General features: G+C 32.6%; 1 protein-coding gene across 2 annotated transcripts in view; it reads right to left on the reverse strand.

The window, feature by feature from the left end:
* Positions 1-20,399, reverse strand: part of LOC127704334 (uncharacterized) — a 54,017-nt gene that overhangs the window by 13,418 nt on the left and 20,200 nt on the right. For both annotated transcript variants that reach the window (XM_052208348.1, XM_052208349.1), the window contains 3 exons: positions 20,190-20,347; positions 16,602-16,767; positions 7,360-7,409 (listed from right to left, as the gene is read on the reverse strand). In XM_052208348.1, the coding sequence (XP_052064308.1) occupies positions 7,360-7,409; positions 16,602-16,767; positions 20,190-20,347 (374 nt within the window). The remainder of the gene's footprint in view (positions 1-7,359; positions 7,410-16,601; positions 16,768-20,189; positions 20,348-20,399) is intronic.

A 20,399-nucleotide genomic window follows, 5' to 3' on the forward strand; every position in this document is an offset into this window, starting at 1 on the left:
TATTGAGAATAAAGATATACAAATTCAATAAAATTTGATATTCAGTAAACATTGTTTTTGTTTATTAAGTTGATTTGGAGAGAGAGAGAGAAAAAAAATCCCAAAGAAAAACAAAAATCGAACTTGTAACAGAAAAAACGGCAACTATAAAATAACACGATTTTTTTATTTTCTTTATGCATGAACTGCAGACCACAACAAAATTAATTTAGCCGTCATCATGAAAAATAAACTGAAAAAGAACATCGAAATAATACCCAAATATGATAATTTAAATACAATTAAATACAACAATGATGAAGTAGAGCAGAATATAATGGTACGACAGTACCAGCGCTCTGAAGATCCATAGGTATCCAAAGAAATTTTATTTTAAATTTTTTTCTCCATAAACGTAAAATTTACTATGCATAATTTAAATTTAACTACATTAAACAATCCCTAAAAACTTAAAACATCGTGTTATTAATTTTAAACGTAACACTGTACTAACAACACAATTCATAAACAACAATAAAGATAATCCAATCAATTTTGTTGATTGAATAATTCACGGCTCAGTAGTTGTGTAATCAGTGACACGTGCCCTCATTATTTTATAAGAATTGACATATCTATCTAAGTTCGATTTCAAATTCTACCAAAATTTAACTCTTAAATAAGTAGCATGTAACGAATATATACAGCCATCCTGTGTGCAAATACGATGCCTATAAAGGGTCCTGAGTTCACTTTGTATGTCCTGAGCAGTGTTTAGACGTACCCTTTTGGTGAGGGGTATTCAATTCGGCGTTTTACGTTTCCGCAAATTGGCATTACTTTTCCGGGAAAAAAAGATGACGTTTCCGCAAAAAAAAGTCTACGTTTCCGGAAATAAATACCTTACTTTTCCGAGAAAATAGTAACGATTCCGGAAAAAATAAATTATTACTTTTTTGAGAAAATAAGTAAGGAGTATCTTATCTGGACCCCTGCTGTTGTTTCAATCTTATCTACCAAACTCCGTTTGTGTCGAAGTATCAATCAGCGGGTGGCCAGTTAAAGGAGTACCTTGAACTTTGTCCTAAATGAAACCTGCAACAACTGATTGTAGCAGCATGAAATTTTTGTAACAGCAGTATGCATTGTACATTCAAAGTCAATATGATCTACCTCGGACTGGAGAGTTAGTCTTCGGGAAGTGCACACATCAATAAGCAGATCCCACATTTTGATAAAAGCAAAAGTAGCGCAAACACAAGAGGAATGTAGTTACCCTTTTACACCCATGTATTGAATAATTAACTGTGCCATCTATGAAAATATTAGTTATTTCATTGCATAGATGATCATAGACATTTCAAGTTTGTGAAACATAAAAATATAAAAATTCCAACATCATCATCTTTCACTAAGGTGAAACTTTCATTTTTTTTATATCTAGTATATTGTAGATATAAGATCAGAACCTTTTTTGTATAAAAATATGAAATGAATAATTTATCTAACATATATTCAAATATTAATAATTTACTACCAAGTAAATTTCCGGAAAAGTAATAAATACAATTTCTGGAAATGTATACTTTAAGTTTCCGGAAACGTACTATTGGAACTTTGAAAAATTAGCGGAAATGCAATATGCCCATTCAATTAGGACTTGTTTTATAGTAATTATTCCTCATGTCACTTTTTATAACAGGAAAAATGTGTTGTGATAGGGAAATGTCAGGTAAAGATGGCCAAAACCTAGACTTTTTTCTTGATTATACTAAAGTGGCAAATGTAAATTTGTTGTCAGCTTAAGTCATAAACCAGCCATTCAAAAATAAATTTCCTAAGTCATGACCAGGGCTTCCAAAACAGTCGTATTGTCCGGACTTGATCGATAAATTAAATATATGACTTGTTGTGCCGAGAATGAAACAGACATATAACGTGGGTTTGCCATTTTAACACAATTCAGAGAAAAAAATTGAAGTTTATGCAATCTTTTTGACCTGACCTTTTGCATTAAACAGCCACACATTTCCAGTCATAAAAGTGACATGATGAATAATTACTATCAAAACAAACCCTACCTTCATACCCTCTCATTACAATCAAGGTTAATTAGTTCTCTGACAGCTGTTATTTACCTGTTCAGACGACAGGTAAACTATTTTGTACCAGATCGGTCTATTAAAAGTTATTTTCTTAAATTTCAGCGGTTTCCATCTAATTAATTTAGTCAAAAAGATTTAGATTATCAGAAATACGTATAAAAATATGATTTGATGAAAAATTTAAAAAGTTTAAGTTAAAAATCGCCAGAACCAAGTTGTTTGAACTATTACACCAGTGAGCATGTGAGCATATAGCCTAGTCAATTTAGCTCTAAAATCCCTCAACCTGCAACTAATTGCAACACAAGGTTTTTTTAGTGCAAATTATAATATAGACTTGTACTAACAACATACTAAAAACTATACAATGATATAATTTGAGGAAAAGGTTTTTTTGGGGTGAAATATGTGGTTTTTAGAGAAAAAATGCTGAAAACTGGAAAAGAAGAAAAATTGTTATTTATGGTTACATTTTCAGACCTAAAGCTTGTTGAAGACAGGAAACCTTATCCTAATAGAGTATTATGTAGTCCTCTAGTTATTATTATTCATATTGAAGTAATGTTGAGGTGAAATGAGTGATTTTTAGTGAAAAAATGCTGAAAACTGGAAACGTAGAAAATCTCCGTTGATAATGGTTAATATTTTTGAAATTTGATCTATATAGAAAAAAGAACATACTATTTTATGTCTTATTTGAGAAGTCCTTAAGTTATTAATATTAATATTTGGGTTATTTTGGTTGAATATATGTTTTAAGACCGAAAACCCGGAAAACTGGAAATGAAAATATCTCGGTTATTGATGGTTAAAACTTTCAAATTGGGATCTTAACAGAAAATAGAGAATACTATCTGATGTTTATCTTAAAAAGTCCTATAGTTATTAGTATTTAAAAAATTGTAATTCTTGTGTAAAATGTGATTTGTAGAGAAAAATTATGAAAAATGGAAATAAAAAACTTGATTATTCATGGTTAAAACTTTTAACATAGGATCTTTATAGACAGACTATATTATCTTATGTTTATCGCATATGTATTCCTCTTGTTATCGATATCAATAATAATCAATTTGTTGTGTGAAATATTTTCTTTTACACACTAACTACAAAACAAGAATATATCCATAGTACACGGATGCCCCACCAGCACTATCATTTTCTATGTTCAGTGGACTGTGAAATTGGGTCAAAACTCTAATTTGGCATTAAAATTAGAAAGATCTTACCATAGGGAACATTTGTACTAAGTTTCAATATGATTGGACTTCAACTTCATCAAAAAATACCTTGACCAAAAATTTTTACAAAAAACTTTAATCTGAAGCAGGACAGACGGACGAACGAACAGACGCACAGACAGAAAAACATAATGCCCCTAAGTGAGGGGCATATAAAATGAAAATTTTAAAATCTTGGTTATTTCTAGTTTGATTTTTAAAAACGAAAAAATGGAGAATGGAAACAGGGAATATGTCAAAGAGAAAACAAGACCACTAATGGGTCTTTAACATAGCAAGTAAATCCGGCACGCGGAGGTGGGCTTCAGCTGACCCCTTAATTATTTTGTACACTAGTTCAGCAAAATGGACACCACCCTAAACTCCAGTACATACAAATGAACCAAAATTATCACCAAAAAACACACACACAAGACAAACAAAGGCTAGAGGTTCCTGACTTGGGATAGGTGCAATAATGTGGCAGGGGTAAAACATGTTGTGTGAGAACTCAACCCTCCCCTAGTTTCTCTAGACAATATAGAATAAACAAACACACAGTAAAACTCAGTTTTAAATATGTGCATTTTGTGGAAGTTTGAAATTTTATCTTATGTTTCGGTTATGTATTTATAGTAATTATACATGTAGGTATAATAAACAAAAAATGATTGTGTTAAAAAATAACTGTAAATCAGTTTGGTTACTGACGTTAATTGCTGGAAAAGTCATTTTTCTAGTGTCATTGCATCGTCATTGACTGTAGTCCTTTTTGTGTATTTTTTCATTAGCTACTTTTACAATGTTTGAATTGCATAAAGTCACAGTTAAACACAGACGATGTGATTGCAGATTTCTCTTAATGTGTTGCTAATTTTATTTAGCAAGCTTTATCAATATCCACGTTTAATTTCAGATATATAAGCTTTTTAAATTTAGGAACATATACTAGTTCACTGAATTAGCATTAAAAGAGGGGCAAAAGATACCAGAGGGACAGTCAAACTCATAGATAGAAAATTAAATGTAGATCTGACATTGTTTAAGGCAATTTCAAGAGCAGCTTTGTCAATACGATTTTAAGTTTACCTCAAGAGCTTGAATTTAAATAGTAATTGTACTAAAGTGGTCCAATTTTGGATGTTGAAAATGAGATAAGCACGTTGAATGAATTAATGGGAACACTTCCTGGAGGACGTGTTATTAGCAACAGAGCCTTATGTGTGAACCCTATAAACCTGCATGTATGTGGTGGTCTGAAACATCAACCAAATGGTAATGACAAAGAACTAACATGGGTTGTCTGCTTTTATGAAAATATTATGGTCAAAGATATATATATACATACTAGTATATAAAGAAAAGCATTACCAAGTTCTTTATTTAATATATCTCATTGAATTAATTTAATAAAAGGTAATCAGCTTTAGCCTAAGAACTTTAAAAAAATGATCATGCATCATCTGTGTATGAATTAAAATTTGTAGTGTCTCTGGGCGACTTTGATGGCCAGAGATAGCGTTTAGATAGTCATGTCTAATCTGAAAGTATGTCTGTTGGTTTTTGTTAGTCGTTTGGGTTGCTTTCTCGTTGACTTTAAAAACCTCAAATCTCTCTTTATTCATAAATATACTCTATTACAGATATATCAATGTTAAAGACGCTGTTTTCTGCTTCCGGAATGCTGACCTGTATTCAACTCATTTGAACGAAACTATTAAAATATTTAAAAATATACACCTCATGCCAAAAGAATATAAATGTTTAGCTTTTAAGGTCCACTAAACTCTATCAGTGATCTCTTGGTAGTAAGTTTGATCGCTTGCCAATGAAACCATCACTTATTATAAAATCTCCCCACTTTAAAACATAAGAAGATGTTGTATGATTGCCAATGAGAAAACTTTCCACAAGAGATAACAATGCTATGGGTGTGGATGTAAACAACTATAGTTCATCGTCAAAATATAAAACAAGTCAAACGAGAAACTCAAAGGCCTGATTAATGTTAAAACAATAAACGGAAAAACAAATACATGAAATATGACAGACAGCAAACAATAACAACCAAGTAATAAAGGGCCACTGACTTGTGATAATCATATTCATAGTGTGAAGGGTTAACCCTGTTTGCGAGCACTCCACCCTCCAATAATCAGGAACAGTTTTTATTAAGGGGCCGGCTGAGGACTACCTCCTGGTGCGGGATTTTCTTGTTGCGTTGAAGACCCATTGGTGGCCTTTGGCTGTTATCTGCTCTTGATCTGGTCAGGTTGTTGTCTCTTTGACATACAGTATTCCCCATTTCCATTCTCAATTTTATTTAAATAGCAACCAACGTAAGAACAAATTGTAAAACCCAGTTGGAAAGGGCTCAACTCAAAAAGATCAGCACGGAGTATATAACGAATTAATAAAAAGACACTGAGTTCTCATAGCTAGTTCAAAGCTTAGTAATTACAGTTGATGAATAAACAGTCAAAGCTTTATTCATATGGTGTGTGAGTACTAAGATCGTCACAAATTACATGAGTAGCTATTTGCTTCGAGGAGCCTGAAATTTTCATTTGTGAAAAAATATTTAACATAAAATCATTTTACACTCATCATTCTTATTTTTTTATGAAACATTGTTGGATTCTAAATCTTAACATGTTTGTTCCAGAAGGTAAATGAAAAAATATATTGTTTACTTTCTAAAGTTGTGGAGAAAAAATACCTTAAAGACTTTGAATTTTGCAATAACATTTTTTTTGTAAAGAACAAAAAATGTGTTTCTGGAACCCCTCCCCCTACAAAAAATAAACTGTCTGTGCCTTTAACACAGGGGAGAATTCATTCAAATACCAAGTAAGAATGTGACTAAGTTGGTTACTCCAATTCAGTACAGTTTTCCATTTATAGGTTACTTACCAACACTATTTTGGAGAATTAGATTCTTGGATTGTAAAATAGCAGAATACAATCTCGGTCTATATCTTCATTCAAATATACAAATTTTGAGACAGGAAAGTGATTCATTTGTAATATTATTTTTTTGAATTGAAATAATTATGTATTGTATTGTATTATTTCATCTGTTTTAAAAAATACAGAACATTTTTTGTATAATTTTATTTTTTTCAACTTTGGCAAATAAGGAGAAGCAACTCATGTAACCTTACTTTTACTACAAAACATTTTTATAAATGACACCACTTTCCGCAAAATATATTTTTGTATAGTTTTAGGATGTTGTTCATAGATAGTAACAGACTTGTTTTTCAGAGAAAAACTTTGTGTTGCAATTAGTTGCAGGTTGTTCACTAAATTGACTAGACTAATATATGAGATTTAAGTATGCATCCAAATTTTTCAAAAATGCAAAAATTATCATTGATACCTTTGATCCAACATACATTTCAAGTATTTTCCTGAAGAAATATCGTGGAAAGATCTACTTAAACTCAGTCGTGTTTTGTTAAACGTACATGGATTTACGCATCTGTCTCTGGTCTGTGTCTTACCATTGTCAAGTCAATATCCAGTATTATGAAAATTTACTTTTTAAAAACGAGGCGAAGTTGTTGACTGCGTAATTTTGCACAAATAGTGGGTCTAAGGCAGATATTAGTACGCTGATGTTGCACACTTCGAATGATGAACTGTAAATTTAAAAGTTAACGTCAGAACATCGGAATTATATCAAAAGTAATGTTTAATATCTTTTTTGTGGTGTCAATCATTATTTATATGATGCCAACTGATTACCACGGTTGCCTTTTGTTACTTAGTCTTCAGGGATTAAAATCTGGATAAGACCAAAAATGTCCGGCTGGCTCAAATACTTTTTGGAAGCCTTGAATGACTGGAAAATATGACTGTTTTGGAAACCATGAACTACCCTGAGAGAAATGAATAACCAAGTTAGATTGCACAATATCTATGAAAGAGGTAAGGTGAAAATGGTTCAACCTCTTTATGCATACAGAGTAAGACATGTTTCGAGGTTATTTCATGCTGGATAAGGTTTTTTTAGAATTTTATTATTCATAACATTAGCTGGTATATCTTACCTCTAAATTTGGTGAAATCTCATCAGGAAGATTCAGATAAGTCTCAATATCTGTAAAAAAGTAAAAGATACAAAGTTCTCAAATAAATATCAATAACAGGCATCTCATTTTAAATGTGTACTATTCAAATCATATTGAGAATCAAAATTATTTGCATTACAGCCGATTTCAATGAGTGTGTAGCTAACGGTAATATCTTTGGTTAGCTTGCTTGCTAGCTGAACCGTGAAGTCATTGTTAGGTAAGGTATACTACCCTCCTTTCGAAGTAGCCTAGTCCTACAGACAGATAGATTGGTTATCTGTCGGACTAGTCTACTCTTACAAGAGGGTAGTTTACCTAAATTAACAATGACTTCACGGTTCAGCTATCAAGCAAGCTAACCAAAGATATTACCTTTGCCTACACACTCATTGAAATCGGCTGTAACACATATCATTTATCCATACATGCAACTTTTCTCAGATTGCTTATGACGACTTTATATTAAATCCATTGGAGGTTTACAGATTGATTTTTAGTATGTGAAACATTGCCTTTCAGTAGTTGATGTGTCCATCTTACATGCTTCTAATATGGTCATATCTTTTACTTTGTTTTTTGACAAAGTCAACTGTTTCATTTAGGGATATTCTATTGATGAACAAAGCTCTTAAACCAAAAATATTATAGATAAAAATTATTACTTTCAAAATTTGTATGTAACACTGACAACTTATTATTATTTCAATTCTTGAACAAAAGAAAAAATTCAAGATTAATTATTGTGATTTCAGGAAATGTTTCATTCAAATAATGCTATCAAATCTTAAAATGTGAGTTCTCATTTTTAAATATGAAATGTATCCTGTCGCAATTTTGCAATAATTAAAACATTGCAAAAATTTCTGATACTTGAAATGATTGATATTGATGTTTTGTAAACCTTTTGGTTATCATGGCTTTGTTTTAACAATAAACTTTGATTGAAAAAAAATATCCTATGCTGCTTTACTTGTTGAATCATAACTTAACATCAATTCATACCAAACATGCCAAAGAAGAAAAATATATCAATTCAATAAAAAATGAACAAATAAAGTAATCTTGGTGTCAATGTAACATACTCCCCATTTTATATAAATATAAGAATAAAATAGGATATATTCAAACTCTTGGTTTCAAATGACTGCAGGCTAGGGGAACAAATCAGCAGTAAAGCATTTTATAAAATAAAAAAAGAACAACTTTTTTTTTTGTTTCAATGTCACACTTTTAGTTCCATTATTGAATTCTTGCCTAGCTATAGTGAGTTATAATCAAAGCACCCAGGGCGCTATAGGCAGTTAATTAAAAAACCAAAGGCAAACTTGGCAGAAGTTCAGATGAATATTGTGGAAGAATTAGTGGAAATATTTATCTCAGGCATTATTCTCAGCTATTTCTGAAGTATCAAATAATGTTTGTACAGAAATATGTACGCTATCCAATCCTACCACTTTCAAAAGTTATTTCCAATTTATATTTTTAAAGATTAAATGTCTGAGATTATGCACATACACTGTCCCATGTTAGGGGAGAGTTTTGTGCCAGCTAACATGTTTAAGCCGCCACATTCTGCATGTACCTGTCCATAGTGAGGACCCACTAATTTGGTGATTGTTGCTGTATATCATATTTATTTTTTATAATTGTTTTGTACATAAATCAGGATGCTTCAGTTTTATTGTTTTACATTTGTCAATTCATGGTCGTTTATAGCTTACTATGCAGTATAGGTTTTGCTAATTGTTGCAGGCTGCATGGAGGAATATTCTTATCAGAATAATAATTTCGATAATGGTGTCCAACAGTGGTGTATATATGGTTTAATTCCACTATGTACTAGAATTTGAATATGCCATATTAGCGGTTTTAGTTGGATCAGCTGGTGCCACTAGTACTATGCACAATTATCAAATCATACCTGAAACTATCTGAAGTGGTGTAATTTTCTTGTATATTATATTACAAAACATGCTTATATTGTTAAAATGGCCTAGCAATGATGCAACATATGTTTTGGAAGGCTGTATGGTTGCCTATAATTGCTTACATCCACTTCATTTGAATTTTTGTGGATACTTGTCTCATTGGCAATCATTCCACATCTTCTTATTTTTCTAATAATTGTACACGTCTAATCTATAATAAGCTGTTCACACAGAGACATGTTTTGCCTATTTGTTATTTTGATAATGCAAATGTTACAATTAAAAAAGGAATACTTTAACATGTAAAATATATTCAAAGACAATGAACCATGACTGATGGTACAGGGCTGAACAATCTCCATGGAAATGAGATGTGCCAATGTTTATACAACTGCTTACCAAATACCATTGACTTTTCATAAGTCGTTTCCTTTAAACAAACCTTAACACAAATTCAATTTCTAAGTCAATGAACCATAATGAGGAGGTGGGGTTAAATAATATCCATGGAAATGAACCTTTTAAATACCAATACGTTTGCATACTAAATAGCTTTGACTTAAGATTACTGGTAATATTAAACTGACATCATCATAAAAATCACAAACTAATTCATGTAAACTAAGTAAAAGTTTCAAAGTCAATAGATCATGCATATGACTGAGGGGTAAAGACCAAATGTCCACTATGGAAATGAGACATACTAATGCAGAAAATGTAGAATAGAATGTTGTTTTAATCTTTGTTAATTCATATCATTTGTTGATTTTTCTGTCTATTTTCCCTTTTTCCTAATGTTTTAATTTTTTTATGTTATTTTTTATTTGTTTTTTTGCTTCTTATTTTTTTAATTTCTTCTTTGAAAGAATATTGAGTGGAAATGACAAAAATTCAAAGATAATTTATTGACTAGCATTTGAAAACAAAACAGAATCCTTTAAATAATTATTTTTTCAGTAAAAAAAAGTTATTGCACATGATGTACATGGTATTCAATTGTTCGTTTGCATTACTAAATGAATTTTTCATTAATTATAACTTATAATCATGCAAATGATATGTTTAAAGGAACCATATGCATGAAGCAAGTAATTTTTAACAAGCCTGTTTCTTAACAAATTAGAATTATCAATGTCATGAATATCAATCCTTTTACAATAAATTTTGTTTAACAAAGTTGTTCAATATATTATCATGATTATTATTCAGGAAAACTACAAATATCATAATATGGTATAGGAATAAACTCTTTTGTTTATCTTTTATATTTTTCAAATCTCAAAACTGGAGTTGTGCATGAAGAATCACTAAAGAGACTTAAATTTTTCAAATGGCTACCTAGTTATCATCAAATTTTGATAAATGCTAAACATAATGCTAATCAAAATAAAAAATGTTCTTATCTCTGAATAAAGAAAATCTTATGAAAAGAAATTATTTAAAGAAATCAAAGCACTGTAAGCGCTGTAGGCAGTTAACCAAAAACCAAGGCAAACATAATTATGAAAACTGTGGCTATGTTGCTTCATTTTTTTTAAGATTTAAAAGAACAAACATTAAACATTCATATATTGTGCATTTATGTTCATTTAATGAATTAATTATTAAGGCAAATAATTCATATTTTATCAAGGTTTTCCAAAGCAATGCATATATCAAGTATATTTTTAATGGTCATGTGTCTGCAGTGGTACAAGTTCGAAATGATTGCAGTTGTTCTAGTTGATAGTTAACGTTGGTATTAGTTGACTGTTAGTAGTTCAAGTTGACTTAGTACGAGCTTGTAATAGTATGCATGGACTTGCTTCCCTGGAAAGAAAACTGAGTTTGTGTTCTACAGTGCAAAAGTTATGAGACACAAATCAGACAAATGTTTACTACTACGGGGATCAAAGGTGAGGTCTGACTGACCTGCCCATAGTAAATGTAAATAACCCCCGCCTTCACCCCAAGTCCATGATGTCTAAGTTTGGAATAAAATGACAGGTGATTATAATAAAGTTGGTCAAACATTCTTGGGCTTGAAAGATATGTTTTCTTTAAAATGAGCCATATTAAAATGAAATTTTTTATAGAACCAGAAATTATTCAAAATATAATTAAGGTAAATTCTTTAAACCTACTCATTTTTTGCATCAATAAAATTTTATAATAAACAAGAAATAATTGTAACAGAATGCTGTTACGAAGTCTCCCAAACAAAGCTCCCATAATTATTCATTCCCATGGTCGCCTGACATTGGGCAAAGTCTAGTACACATTGATTAGGTCTAGTAAAGTGATATGCATATGTGATGCCTATGAGATTGACCTTGTATGTCATTCAAATCTGTTTGAAATGACGAACAGGAATGAATATGGTTTAGGAGTTGGTATCTCAAACTTTTACAAGTTCTTAAAACACACACAAGAGGGGATGGGGTGACCTTAGGGACTACCCCTATATTTCATTTGATTTTTTATGTTGTCCCATACATGAATATATATATGGTTTAGGGGTGGGGATCTCGGCCGTTATCAAGTTTTCAAACAGGAGGGGGTGGGGTGACCCCAGTGACTTCCCCTATATTTCATTTGATTTGTTATATTGCCAAATACATGAGTATATATGGTTTAGGGGTGGGGATCTCATCTGTTTCCAAGTTATCAAACAGGACAATATTTCATTTGATAAGTTCTGCTGTCCCATACATGAATATATATGGTTTAATTTAGAGGTCGGGGTCTCGACTGTTTCCAAGTTCTCAAACAGGAGGGGTGGGGTGACTGCAGGGACTCCCCTATATTTCATTTGATTTGTTATATAGTCCCATACATGAATATATATGGTTTCGGGGTGAGGATCTCGACCGTTTCCAAGTTCTCAAACAGGATGGTTTACAGTGACCATAGGAGCTGCCCCTATATTTCATTTGATTTGTTATATTGTCCCATACATGAATATATATGGTTTAGGGTGGGGATCTCGACCGTTTTCAAATTCTCAAACAGGAAGGGGTAGAGTGGCCCCAAGCACTCAACCTATATTTCATATGATTTGTTATATTGTCCCATACATGAATATATATGGTTAAGGGGTGGGGATCTCGACCGTTTCCAAGTTCTCAAACAGGAGGGGTGGGGTGACCCCCAAGGACTCCCCCTATATTTCATTTCATTTGTTATATTGTCACATACATGAATATGTATGGTTTATGGGATCATTATTTTTTTGTATGCTCCAATGAACAAATTATGTCTTTAAGAGAAAGGTATATACCTACATATTACACACAAAATCCTTCCCAATTGAAACTTACTGGTCTATTATCACACTGTAACGTGCCACTGCTAACAAAAGTGTGCATGTTTCTAAGACATATTGAAAAAATATTTTCATAATACAAAGCATGTTACAATAACTTCATATCCACGTTGCAATTAAGAATTTTGCAAACAAATCAACCAAATATGGTTTATTTCAATTTTATTGTATGATATCACTTATTTATTTATTGTGTGTCTTGCTTGTAAATGTATAAGTATATATGTAATTGTTAATGTATAATTGTTATCCTCTTGTAGCACCATACGTGTGCTTAAGTTTAAATAAATTGTCTTGTCTTGTCTTGGGATCTTGACCGTTTCCAAATTCTCAAACAGGAGGGGTGGGGTGACCGCAGGGACTCCCTCTTTATTTCATTTGATTTATTATATTGTCCCATACATGAATATATTTGGTTTAGGGGTGGGGATCTCGACCATTTCAAAGTTCCCAAACAGGAGGGTTGGGGTGACCCCAGGGACTCCCCTGTATTTCATTTGATTAGTTATATTGTCCCATACATGAATATATATGGTTTAGGGGTGGGGATCTCGACTGTTTCCAAGTTCTCAAACAGGAGGGGTGGGGTAACCCTAGGGACTTCCCCCCATATTTCATTTGATTAGTTATATAGTCCCATACATGAATATATATGGTTTAGGAGTGGGGATCTCATCCGTTTCAAAGTAATCAAACAGGAGGGGGTAGAGTGACCCAAAGGATTCCACCTATATATCATATGATTTGCTTACATTCAGGTATCATATAATCTAGTTGCACTATTTGTGAAAACAAAGTAAGAAACTTCCAGCTATTTTAACTGACCCTTCAAAATTGAGAAAAAAATTGCAGTAATATGTTTACACTTTAAAAGCATCTTACATGCATTATCAACATTTATCACTGATAAAGAAGATTTATACTGTCACCAGGAACATATATATTGTTAGATATACTGTTCCCAGCTGTCACATTGTATTGGATTTGGACATTAAAATTTGTCAGAAAGTAATTTTGAGTTTCTGTATCAAATATTTTTTGCTTTTTCTTTCTTTTACATATATCTTTTGGTTTCCATTTCTAGTGTTTATATTTATTTACCATGCATAGATGTATTTTGTCACCTGCCTGAAATTTTTTTTTTGTAGTTGATCTCCAAAACCCGGAATTACCCTTATCCGCTTCCGGAATCGGACCCGATATTGTAATTGTCTACACGGCATCCATTGTTTTTCGATGTTGTTTTTGTCAGTCAGATACGATTTTACTCGAATTTACACATTACTTGTCGGCGATTATCTGTATAAAGCTAGCGGTTGAACAAAATGAACATCGCTGTTTGAATAATAAAGATGAAAATACGTTTTGAGATCGTTTATTTAGAGACTTTGGTAAAAAGGTTTGCAAAGTTATTTTTAATTTCTTTCAAGTGAAAGGTCCGTCGGGCGTAGCTAGTAACCAAGTCGAGAGTCCGATTGCAAAAGTGGAAGGTCGCGGACCTCGGACCACCGCTAATTTGAACACCTGCCTCCAAATTGAAATGATACGAAAATTTCGTCTTCTAATTTGAAATTGCCGCCAACAGCATGAACAGTTGAACTTATTAATAGACTACTGACGTAGTTGTACCACGTATTGACGACAAACAATATTCCTACGACTTTTGCCATTTGGGAAATCTAAACTACTTGTCTTTAAAGATTTTCGGCGATTAAATATTTCATACAATTGTTCTTTGACATCTTAGCCAAAAGCACAGGGGATAATAAACTACATAAGGATTCCTAATGTGCTCTACTTCCTATGTGCAACTTCAAAACTTTTGGGTGGTTCGACGATCATTTAAGGTTTTTTCTGGTCATATTTTTGTAATCCAGAATTAAAAGTATGAAAAAACTATTCAATTAGTTATAAATAACATTATATCCAGCTAGATAATAACAATGGCACGTATTTCAGCATTTATTGGGTAGAACAAAAATCTAGGGTGCTCGCATAAGGCAGCTTAACTGCCTAAAAATAAGGAGATGAGGTATGATTGCCAATGAGACAACCATCCACCAAAGTTCAAATAAAGTTGAGTTACACTACCTATCAATTTAAGACAGATAAAATCTAGATGTTCAAAAAGTGAGATTTAAGAAGAACAAGAAATGAATGTAACAGGATGCTGTTACGAAGTCTCCCAAACGAAGCTCCCATAATTCGTAATTCCCAGGGTCGCCTGACATTGGGCAACATCCAGTGAAAATTGGTTTGGTCCAGTAAAGTTATATGCATTAGTGATGCCTGGGGACTAACATTGTATATCATTCAAATCATCATGACAAACCAGAATATATATGGTTTAGGGGTGGGGATCTCGACCATTTACAAGATACTAGAACATTGGGGGTGGGGAGGAACCCCTGGGGACTGGCCCTATACGTCATTTGATTGTTCATTACATGACGTACAGGAATATATATGGTTTAGGGGTGGGGATCTCAACCATTTACAAGATATTAGAACATTGGGGGTGGGGGGGACCCCTGGGGACTGACCATATACGTCATTCAAATGTTCGAGACATGACAAATAGGAATATATATGGTTTAGGGGTAAGGATCTCAACCATTTACAAGATATTAGAACTTTCTCAAATGGCAGGGGGTGGGGGTGACCCCTGGGGACTAACCCTGTATTTCATTTGATGTGCTTTATCATGACAAACCAGAATATATATGGTTTAGGGGTGGAGATCTCGACCATTTACAAGATATTAGAACTTTCTCAAATGGCAGGGGGTCGGGATGACCCCTGGGGACTAACCCTGTATATCATTCAAACCATCTTAGCATGACAAACCAGAATATATATGGTTTAGGGGTGGGGATCTTGACCACTTAGAAGATATTAGAACTTTCTTAAATGGCAGGGGGTGGGGTTGACCCCTGGGGACTAACCCTGTATTTCATTTGATGTGCTTTGTCATGACAAACCAGAATATATATGGTTTAGGGGTGGGGATCTCGACCATTTACAAGATATTAGAACTTTCTCAAATGGCAGGGGGTCGGGGTGACCCCTGGGGACTAACCCTGTATATCATTCAAACCATCTTAGCATAACAAACCAAAATATATATGGTTTAGGGGTGGGGATCTTGACCACTTACAAGATATTAGAACTTTCTTAAATGGCAGGGGGTGGGGGTGACCCCTGGGGACTAACCCTGTACTTCATTAAATGGGCTTTATCATTTAGAACATTTTCAATTAAAAAGATTGTGTCTATCACAAACGGTTTTCAATTTATAATCATTTGAAAATCTAAAAAAATAAAATCCCATAGGGTTCTATAGTAAAACCCTCTTTTCTTTTTGCCCCTCAAAGTACCCCTTTATAAACCCCATTGCACAAACAAAACCCTGATTGCACCACTAGACATGTTAGTCTAACATATTGTGAAACCCTAAGTTAATCTGACAAGCGGTTTTGGAGAACGGGTGCGGACAAGTTCAAATTTAAAAGCGGCGGAAGAAGAAGAAGAAGAATAATAATAATAATAAGAACTGAGCAAAAACAATAAGTCTTCCCAAACTTCGTTTGGGAGACTTAATAATAAAGATCATATGCAAACTTCATAACCCTGAAGTGAAATATCCACTAAATTACAGTTTTTCCTCAAGCCATGAAAATAAATGAATCCACAGTATTGAGAGCTTAGAAATAACTGACGAGCAAACAGCAGGAAAATGTGTTTTTTTCTTAACATTTTCCAGTCTTTTATCATGCTTATGTAAAACCACATAATAGGATAGGACACCAAATTACAGTTCCTAACAAAGCTACCAAATTTTGTTGTCACAATTCCATACATAGAAAAATCAGTTTCTACATTCTATAATTTTTTAAAAGTGAAGATTGCAAAAGGGTCACATGACCTTTGAACATAAAGCTTTTGTTATTATAATGAGAAAGAACTTAGTTGTCATGACTTCTTACCTTCCAGTCCATACAACCTCATTCTATTGTGACGTGTTCTGTTATCAGAATCCTCATCTGTTGTTGGTGTTGTACCACTACTAGTATTAGCACCAGTGGCAGGTTCAGCTGGGGGACCATTCTCCATGTTTTGTAAGGACATGGCAAACTCCATGTCCATTTCTTCCTGAAATAAATATATTGTTGTAAAATAAATCAGTGTTCCATCTGCCCAAAATAGAAGGGTGACCTGCCTTTCACACCCTTACTCCAGTCCTTTTACCCTTCAAAGTTAGATATGAATTTATTCAAATAACATGTTTTTTGGTGTTTCCTGTAAATAGTTATCTGTTTGTGTCAAGGAATGACATACAGTTACAAATACAGCTAGGAAAGTGCCCTTTAAGTCAACTATTTGTTTTTCATAAATTGCTTTGTTATTCATTAGGCTGTTAGAAGGGGTTCAAATTAGCGGTGGTCCGAGGTCCGTGACCTTCCACTATTGCAATCAGACTTTCATTTTGGTTACTAGCTACGGCTGACGGACCTTCGATTTGAAAGAAAATAAAAATTAACTTTTCTGTCCTTTTTAACCATCAGTATCATCATTTCAAAGCCATATTACTATTGACATGGTATACCCCTCGAGAGAGTACTTCAAACCTTTTAACTGTCAGCCAAATAAATTTGTTAACCCATTAGAAGTGATGAAAGTTGCCTAAAGTAAATTTGTAATCCATTTATTGCATTAAAAACGTTATATTCCCTTCCAAATAGCGTTTCAAACATCGTTTATTTTTGTAAATTTTCTCGTCCGCCATTGAAATATTTGTACAAACTACTGATTGGAGTCGGGAAACGGACCAGCTATGAATGAAATCCGGATTCTAAGGAAAATGACTAAGGACCCATGAATGGCACATCTGACAGAAGAATATTGATCTCAAAGGGAAAAATTAAGCATTCATCACTTTCTTTTCTTTTTTGATGTAAAAAAAGTTCTTTCTTTATTAGTGCTAGATATTTAGTTGGTAGTTTCTAACAAGAGAGGAACTAATATAATTGTGCAACATATGATGACCTTAAGCAGCTTAGTATGAATTTGAACTGTTACTTTAATTGTATACTCGGTTATGAATTGAACAATATAAAAAAAGATACATATAGCCCTTTATATTTTAGTAAAAATCAAGCATTGTAGCGCCTTGAGTGAGCACTTCTCTTTCAAATCTCACCACTTCTCCCTGTCAGTTTAAAAAAGAGAAGTCACTTCTACCTATGATTCTAAAGTAGTGTAAGCCGTGAGATAATGGTATAATTCCCAATAATTGAGACAACACACCCACCCACAGTGACACCCTCCCCAATACCAAAAAAAAAAGATTATTTGAGTTCATAATATACTTGTAAGACAATTACATCATTTATTATTATACATGTTATACCACGGTGACACTGACAGTTTAGTACTACATTTATATGGTTGCCAGACAATAGATTTGTAAACTTAACAAAATATTGCATGCAGTTTAAATATAATTAAACAAGCTAACCTAAGACCAAAAACACATTAATTTTGTATCTTACTGAGTTATGAAATATTTCAAATAAAGTAGAACCTGGGATTTATGTTGTGGACCTTTCAGTTTATATATTTGTTTATTTTCAGTAAATTTTCAATTTTAAAGTAGCATGTTTAGTATGGGAGTAAATCAAGTTTTGGAAGGACTATACAGGAGAAAAGTATCGTAATTTAGAAATAAAACATCAGATGATCTCTTTCATAATTTCTTGTAGAAAATAAGATGATTTTCTGCAGAGTTTTAAGAAATTTACTATTGTTAAGTTAGTGTTTTTTCTTAACTTGTATTTATTGTTATTTCAATGCTTAGTCTTAATTTGTCATTTTGCTTGTATTCATTATATGTTCAATGCTTGGCCTTAACTTGTATTCATTGTTTGTTCACTTATTAGTCTCAACTTGTATTTGTTGTTTGTTCACTTCTTGGCCTTAACTTGTATTTATTGTTTGTTCACTTCTTGGCCTTAACTTTTTTTTATTGTTTGTTCACTTCTTGGTCTTAACTTGTATTTATTGCTTGTTCACTTCTTGGTCTTAACTTGTATTCATTATTTGTTCACTTCTTGGCCTTAACTTGTATTTATTGTTTGTTCACTTCTTGGTCTTAACTTGTATTTATTGTTTGTTCACTTCTTGGTCTCAACTTGTATTTATTGTTTGTTCACTTCTTGGTCTTAACTTTTATTTATTGTTTGTTCACTGCTTGGTCTTAACTTGTCATTTTACTTGTATTCATCATATGTTCAATGCTTGGCCTAACTTGTATTCATTGTTTGTTCACTTATTAGTCTCAACTTGTATTTGTTGTTTGTTCACTTCTTAGTCTTAACTTGTATTTATTGTTTGTTCAGTCTTTGATCTTACATGTCTTAGCTTGTATTTATTGTACATTAAGTGATTGGTCTTAACTTGTATTTATTGTACATTAAGTAATTGGTCTTAACTTGTATCTATTGTACATTAAGTGATTGGTCTTAACTTGTATTTATTGTACATTCAGTGTTAGGTCTTCAGTTGTGTTTATTAATTGTTCAAACTTGTATTTATTGTGTGTTCACTGTTCGGTCTTCAGTTGTTTTTATTGTGTTCACTGTTTAGGCTTCAGTTGTATTTATTGTGTGTTCACTGTTTGTGCTTCAGTTGTATTTATTGTGTGTTCATTGTTAGGTCTTCAGTTGTATTAATTGTATTCACTGTTTGGTCTTCAGTTGTATTTATTGTGTGTTCACTGTTTGGTCTTCAGTTGTAATTATTGTGTGTTCACTGTTAGGTCTTCAGTTGTATTTATTGTGTGTTCACTGTTAGGTCTTCAGTTGTTTTTATTGTGTTCACTGTTTAGGCTTCAGTTGTATTAATTGTGTGTTCACTGTTTGTGCTTCAGTTGTATTTATTGTGTGTTCACTGTTTGGTCTTCAGTTGTAATTATTGTGTGTTCACTGTTAGGTCTTCAGTTGTATTTATTGTGTGTTCACTGTTAGGTCTTCAGTTGTATTTATTGTGTTCACTGTTTGGGCTTCAGTTGTATTTATTGTGTGTTCACTGTTAGGTCTTCAGTTGTATTTATTGTGTGTTCACTTTTTAGGCTTCAGTTGTATTTATTGTGTGTTTACTGTTTGGTCTTCAGTTGTATTTATTGTGTGTTCACTGTTAGGTCTTCAGTTGTATTTATTGTGTTCAATGTTAGGTCTTCAGTTGTATTTATTGTGTGTTCATTGTTAGGTCTTCAGTTGTATTTATTGTGTTCACTGTTTGGTCTTCAGTTGTATTTATTGTGTGTTCACTGTTAGGTCTTCAGTTGTATTTATTGTGTGTTCACTGTTTGGTCTTCAGTTGTATTTATTGTGTATTCACTGTTTGGTCTTTATAAGTCAGTTGTATTTATTTTTTGTCATGCCATTATTAAAAACAGCAGTGGACACAGTAATATATTGTAAAATAAAAAGGATAAGAAAGTTATAAACATATAGAAGTTAACATCCATTTCCTATAATCAATGTATCATTATCAGCCGCTGTCATTTAAAGTACCTGCAAACGTCTTGCAAAATCTTCATCATTCTGGTGCTGTTGGACTCGCTGCACTGCATCATTTGTCCTAGGTGTCAACAGACTTGATGCTAACATGAAATCAGAACCATGGGTTGGTACACTCTCTCGACTCAAATTCCTTGTTCTGGAAAATCTCCCTTTAAGTTTAATAGATACAAACAACCTCAAGCAGATTCAAAATTGTCTTTA

The sequence above is a fragment of the Mytilus californianus genome, unplaced genomic scaffold (genome assembly GCF_021869535.1).
Source record: "Mytilus californianus isolate M0D057914Y unplaced genomic scaffold, xbMytCali1.0.p SCAF_6, whole genome shotgun sequence".
Taxonomy (NCBI): Eukaryota; Metazoa; Mollusca; class Bivalvia; order Mytilida; family Mytilidae; genus Mytilus; species Mytilus californianus.